This window comes from Saccopteryx bilineata, chromosome 5 (genome assembly GCF_036850765.1).
Source record: "Saccopteryx bilineata isolate mSacBil1 chromosome 5, mSacBil1_pri_phased_curated, whole genome shotgun sequence".
Taxonomy (NCBI): domain Eukaryota; kingdom Metazoa; phylum Chordata; class Mammalia; order Chiroptera; family Emballonuridae; genus Saccopteryx; species Saccopteryx bilineata.
The window spans coordinates 167,816,425-167,823,189 of record NC_089494.1 but is presented as its reverse complement, the minus strand read 5'-3'; the positions used below and the strand labels follow the sequence as shown (position 1 = coordinate 167,823,189).

The 6,765-nt window shown below is 36.9% G+C and overlaps 1 protein-coding gene across 1 annotated transcript; it reads left to right on the top strand.

The window, feature by feature from the left end:
- The first annotated feature begins 3,969 nt into the window (after positions 1-3,969).
- On the top strand, positions 3,970-4,596 carry LOC136338285 (dynein light chain 1, cytoplasmic-like). Its single transcript, XM_066280505.1, has one exon. It carries the CDS (start codon positions 4,090-4,092, stop codon positions 4,357-4,359), a length of 270 nt encoding a protein of 89 aa, XP_066136602.1. The 5' UTR covers positions 3,970-4,089; the 3' UTR covers positions 4,360-4,596.
- Positions 4,597-6,765: the final 2,169 nt, after the last annotated feature.

The following is a 6,765-nucleotide window of genomic DNA, read 5'->3' as shown; positions in this document are numbered from 1 at the left end:
GGGGCAGAGCATCGCCCCCTGGTGGGCAGAGCGTCGCCCCTGGTGGGCGTGCCGGGTGGATCCCGGTAGGGCGCATGCGGGAGTCTGTTTGTCTCTCCCCGTTTCCAGCTTCAGAAAAATACAAAACAAAAAAAAACAAAAAAAAAGAAAATATTTTCTTAATAATGAACAAAGTGAGCTTGTCCCTTCAAGAAAAACAATAAACAGTATTTGTGGTCAATGATGTCATTCAAGCTTTGAGGAGAAATTTGAATTTTTGAAAACTTGTTTTCCCATTGTGAGTTTGACAGGTTTCTAAAATTTAAAGACTTCCTGATGAGATCAACAGTAATATTAACAAATGTAAATTTTTGATATTGTATAATCAACCTTTAGGAGATCTAAATGAGTCAGAGAACAAATATTTTTCAAATGATCAATGCAGAATGTTACAAAATCTAAAATATGCATTAAAAATGTATACTGGATCAATGGGTTTTAGTATATAACAGTACTAAAACTTTACTGGTATGGTACCAGATTCTACTTGGCAACTAACCTTCAAAATCCTACAATTTATCAAGTTTTAGTGGGTATCAAAATGGATATCAAAAATTACATGAAAAGGTGCTCGCTTTGGCAGCACATATACAAAAATTACATGAAAAGGCTATTAAAAGATCATCTTTTTCCCAACTACACATGTAAAGCCAGTAGCCACAGCCACCATCACAGCTGCCTGGCCCGTGCAGGTTTGCATTTGATTTGGACAGACCGTAATGAAACAACGGAGCCAAGAACTGGTGGGCCATTAGCTTTAATTCTAGCTTGCACCTGGCAGGTGAGAAATACACACAGTGGGAAAACACTTCCCTTTCCATTCAGGGCTCCCAAAGTCCCTGAGTTATCTGAGTTTCCTAGAATCAAAGGTTTGTACCTCACTAACCTTATTCACCTCTGTTCCCCATCTCCTTCTCTGCACAAACTGGCTCCTCTTCAGCATTCCACCATCTTGGCTGCTTCTCCTCTCCTCCATGTGGCCTTTCTCTGCTCTCTCCTCTAATACTAATCTCAGGAACCGAGAGAGCAAGCTCCAGGTCTGCCTCATTTTATAGTGTAGAAATCAAAACCTTTAATCCAATATACAAACAAGTAAGTCTCTGATACAAAGTCACTTATCTGAGGCAAAATGTGATTCCTCATAAGAGTGCACCACCCCACGTCATGCAATCATTCAAGGGTGTGGGGAAAAGCTTAGTCTTAAAACTAAGCCTTAGGCTATAAGGACACTGCCTGCTTACAGCCTGTCCTCCACACCCAATGCAAACTATAAGCGAGCAAACATATATATCATATTTACAAACTTATTTGACCAACAACATATTTCTAGAGACTTGACTTTCTGCATACTACACCTAAAACAGCACATCACAATAGTGAACGGGAAAATTCAGCACCCTTCTATTAAGCCACATATTAAAGAGTTTTGCAAAAATGAAAAAACAATACCACTTTTCTCCTCTATGGTTATTTTTCATTAAAAATATGTTCTATATGTTAGCCTACCCAGTGGTGGTGCCCTGGATAGATCGTTGACCCAGAGTACCAAGCTCACCAGTTGGAGCAGGAGGTGTCCAGCTCTATTCCCAGTCAAAGCAGTATGAGAAGCCATCAGAGAATGCACAATTAAAGTGGAGCAACAAGTTGATGCTTCTCTCTCTCTCATTCCCTTCCTTTCTCTCTCTCTCTCTCTCAAAAACATATATATATATGTTCTATATGTTAACATGTAATAAAATTATTTTTAATGAAGTAACAAACATGTCAAAATTATCTTCAGTTTAATTTCTAATGTGGTAAATAACAATCACTATACCACATGTAAAAAGAAAATGTTCTCTGGGAACATCAATGCTTTTTAAAAGTAAACAGAGACTCTGAGATGAAAAGTCTGTTTACTATCTTAGAGACTCTCTTCCTCTTCCCCTTCCCCCAACCCATACCCCTCCCTCTTCTTCCCTCTTCTCCTCCTCTTCCCCCTCCTCCTTTTCCTTCTTCTTCACCACAATTAAATGCTGTCTGATCATTTCTAAAAGTCCCTGGCTGACAAGATTAAGGATTATAAGATAACTGTAATTCTTATATAAATCAAACTGTGACTTCAAGAAGCTAATAATCTCATTTATTTTATAAGATTATTTTACAATTACTGCTTTGTCAAAACTAATTAATTTCATTTAAAAATATTGAAACTATCTTATAATTAGTTTCTTGGAATTTATTTCCTTGAAAGCTATCTTTTTCTCAGCGTATTATGGTAAATCTGTACTCTATTCATTTAGGCTTCACAAATACTTGAGGAGTGTTATCAGGGCCCACTTAATCTTCACTTAACTGAACACATTTAGCTGCCTCAATCTCTCCTAACAAATCAATTTTTTAGTTATCTTTATCACTGTTCTTATTTCTGGGTCTCCACCAATGTTTCTTTTCTAAGGGTTCACAAAACAGCAGATTGAATTACATGTACAACCTCTCCACCACCCAGGGATGGGAGTTATATGTTCCCTGCTCTCCTCATGCAAAACCCAGAATAGTTCTAGATCTCTCAGACATTACTGCCAGACCTTATCTACTTTTATTGCCCTCAGTCATGTTGAGATTTCATTGGCTTCCAGACTGTTCTTTCCTTCTGACTTTCTGAACTGCAGATCAACTTCCCACATTTCAAGTAAAGTAACTGTAAAGATTATCTTATTGACAATCTCAATTCTATAAGATTATAAGAGAGCTGTAATGGAAATAATTTAATATAAACAATAATAGTACTCAACACAATACAGTTATACCTACTTTTATTGTACTTTATAAATGTTGCATTTTTTTACAAATTGAAGGCCAGAAACCCCACCAGCAAAAAGATTACAACTTGCTTTATTTTGATACTTTATTATGGTGATCTGGAACTGAACCTATAGTGTGTATAATATATGCCTGTTATTTTATGGGTATGTCTAAATATAGGCTTAAGAATTGTGAAAGATAATTATTTTAGTCACATAGATTTAGCCATCAAAAAATAACATATAATTTGGTTCTGATCTTCCTTATATTTGGGGTATATCAGTCTTATTTTATTATTTTCCTTTATTATTTATTGCTACTGTTGCCTTAGCAAATCAGGGGAAAACATATATTAAATATATTATTAAAGGAAAAAAATAACATAATTTGTGTGAATATTTTTCTTAAACATAGTATGGAGTGAGAATGTATCTTTATATACTTATCACTTTTCCATCTGCTAGTCAGTGATATTTTAAATTTTTTAGCCTCTGGGAAAAACAACTATTAAGCAAAAATAAACCAGATATAAACCAAATCAAAAACTACTGGACACTTAATGAAATAAGGTATGCATTTATAGACCTTTTCTGATGACACCATTAAAGAAAATCATACAGGAGAAAATTTAGTGTAAGTATAACTAGTATTCCCCTAAGTGTGTGTGTGTGTGTGTGTGTGTGTGTGTGTGTATATATATATATATATATTTTTTTTTTTTAAGTTGGAAACGGGGAGGCAGTCAGACTCCCGCATGTGCCCAACCAGGATCCACCAGACACTCCCACCAGGGGGCGATCCTCTGTCCATCGGGGCGATACTCTGTTGCAACCAGAGCCATTCTAGCTCCTGAGGCAGAGGCCACAGAGCCATCCTCAGCGCCTGGGCCAACTTGCTCTAATGGAGCCTTGGCTGCAGGAGGGGAAGAGAAAGAGAGGAAAGAGAGGGGAGGGGTGGAGAAGCAGATGGGCGCTTCTCCTGTGTGCCCTGGCCAGGAATCAAACCCGGAACTCCTACACGCCAGGCCGATGCTCTACCACTGAGCCAACCGGCCAGGGCTCCCCTAAATATTTTTGAATCACAGTTTTTAAGATTTTATTTTTTTGATTGGGGCGGGGCATGGGCAATAGGCGGCGGCGGCTGGTGTGGGGCTCCTTAGATGCGCCACGGCTTCAGTAGCGAAGGCTTCTCCTGCTGGGTTCGAGCTTTGCCAGCCCCTCCCCCAGGAGACTGTTACAGTCGGCCATCCCCTACTCCTCTGTAACCATGTGCGACCGAAAGGCGGTGATCAAAAATGCTGATATGTCGGAGGAGATGCAACAGGACTCCGTGGAATGTGCTACTCAGGCGCTGGAGAAATACAACATAGAACAGGATATTGCAGCCCATATTAAGAAGGAGTTTGACAAGAAGTACAACCCCACCTGGCACTGCATTGTGGGGAGGAACTTCGGTAGTTACGTGACACATGAAACCAAATACTTCATCTACTTCTACCTGGGCCAAGTGGCCATTCTTCTGTTCAAATCTGGTTAAAAGCATGGACTACACCACACACCCAGTGATCGATCCAAAAATAAAGGATTGCAGCCTAAATTCCAAATACCAGAGACTGAAACCTGCAGCCTTGCCTAAGGGAACACCTTGATCTTGAACCTTTACTGTGTTGTTTTTGTATAGGGCATTCTCTGTACTCATTTGTTGTGGTTATAAAACAATTAGGAAAACAGCTTACATTGTATTTATTTTCTATTCCATACCTGTCTGCCCCATGTTGTTCCTCAAAATCCATTCCTTAAAAAAAAAAAAAAAGGATTTTATTTTTTTATTTTAAAGAAGAGAGAGAGAGAAGTGGGGAAGGAGCAGAAAGCATCAACTCCCATATGTCCCAGGGTTTCAAACCAGAGACCTCAGCATTCTAGATTGACACTTTATTCACTTTGCCACCACAAGTCAGGCAAGGTGGATTTTTAAATGCTTATCTGAGAAAAAGTAAACCAGAAATTAGAATGAAGAGATTACAAATAAACATTGTATTTTATATTGATATTCTCCTCAACAAAGAGAACTTGCTCCAACTACATCTGGTATTTATTTCTGTTGTCCATCAGTCAGTCAAATGCACTGGGCTCTCATTACAATCTATGTACTATTCTGTAAAAAATAAAGTTAGTTTCAAAAAGCTAGTGTTTATATATGTACTCTGTAAAGTTAATGTTAAAAATCAGAAGCTAAAGAAAATAGAATTTCTATGTATTCTAAATTCCTTTTACAGGAATTAGAACACTTAAGAAGATTAAAGAGATTCTGGTTTCAAATATTCAGTATTCATATTGAAAATCCCCAGAAATTACACTTTTATTTTTAAACGACTACCTTTACAAAGTTGTAAAAATATATATATTTTTAAAATGATGGCTGTCACTTAGGGAAGATTATTAATCTTTAACTTTTCTGTCTGTAGAAAAAATAAATCTTTCTCACCTTGTTTTGTGTCTCAATAAGAATGGGAAACTTTTTAAACAAGCATAAGTTAGTTCGTCCTTAACTTTTATTTGTGTGTGCATGTGTGACTTGAAATAGCAAAAAGTTTAATTTTCAGATTATCTTTTATTTTTCAATTGCAGTTGACAAACAATATTTATTAGTTTCAGGTGTACACTCCAGTGATTAGACATTATATAACTTACTAGTGATCATCCTGATAAATTTCTTGCCCATCTGACACCATACATAGTTATTAGAATATTATTGACTATATTCTCTATGCTATACTTTAAATACCCATGACTATTTTGCAACTAATTTATACTTCTTTTATTTTTTTAATTGATTTTTAGAGAGAGAGAGAGAGAGAAAGAAGAGAAGCAGAAAGCATCAACTCTTAGTAGTTGCTTCCTGTATGTGCCTTAACCGCAACCTACCTCAGCATTCCAGATCAAAGCTTTATCCACTGTACCACCACAAGTCAGGTCAATTTGTACTTTTTAATCTTTTTACCTTTTTTACCTATATTCCCAACCCCCCTCCCATTTGGCAACCTTAAAAATGTTCTCTGTATCCATGAGTCTGTTTCTGTTCTGCTTGTTCCTTTATTTTGATCTTTAGATTCAATTGTTGATAAATATGTATTTATTGCCATTTTATTGTTTGTTTGTTCTTCTTCTTCTTCTTCTTCTTCTTCTTCTTCTTCTTCTTCTTCTTCTTCTTCTTCTTGAATAAGGCCTTCTAACATTTCATGTAATACTAGTTTGATGGTGATGAACTCAGCTTTTTCTTGTCTGGGAAGCTCTTTATATGTCTTTGCTGGGTAGAGTGATCTTGGCTGTAGGTCCTTGCTTTTCATCATTTTGAATATTCTCTGCCAGTCCCTTCTGGCCTGCAAAATTTATGTTGACAAATCAGCTGATGGTCTATGGGAGCTCCCTTGTAGGTAACTAACTACTTTTTCTCTTGCTACTCTAAAGATTTTCTCTTTGTCTTTCACTTTTTGCATTTTAATTATGATGTGTCTTGGTGTGGGCCTTTTTGGGTACATCTTGTTTGGGACTTTGAATTTCCCGGACTTGCATGTTTATTTTCTTCACCAGATTAGGGAAGTTGTCTGTCATTATTTTTTCAAATAGGTTTGCAATTTCTTGTTCTCTCTCTTGTCTTTCCGGCACCCCATGATGTGAATGTTGGTAAGCTTGAAGTTGTCCCAGAGGCTCTTTATATGGTCTTCTTCTTCTTTTTTTATTCTTTTTTTTTCTTTTTGCTGTTCTGATTGGGTGTTTTTTGCTTCCTTATATTCTAAATCATTAATTTGATTCTTGACTTGACTGCTGATTCCTTGTAAATTATTCTTCATTCAGCTAATGTAGTCTTCATTTCTGACTGGTTCTTTTTTATGGTTTCTATTTCCTTTTCCATGCTGTTGTTCTCACTCAGTTCCTTGAGCAT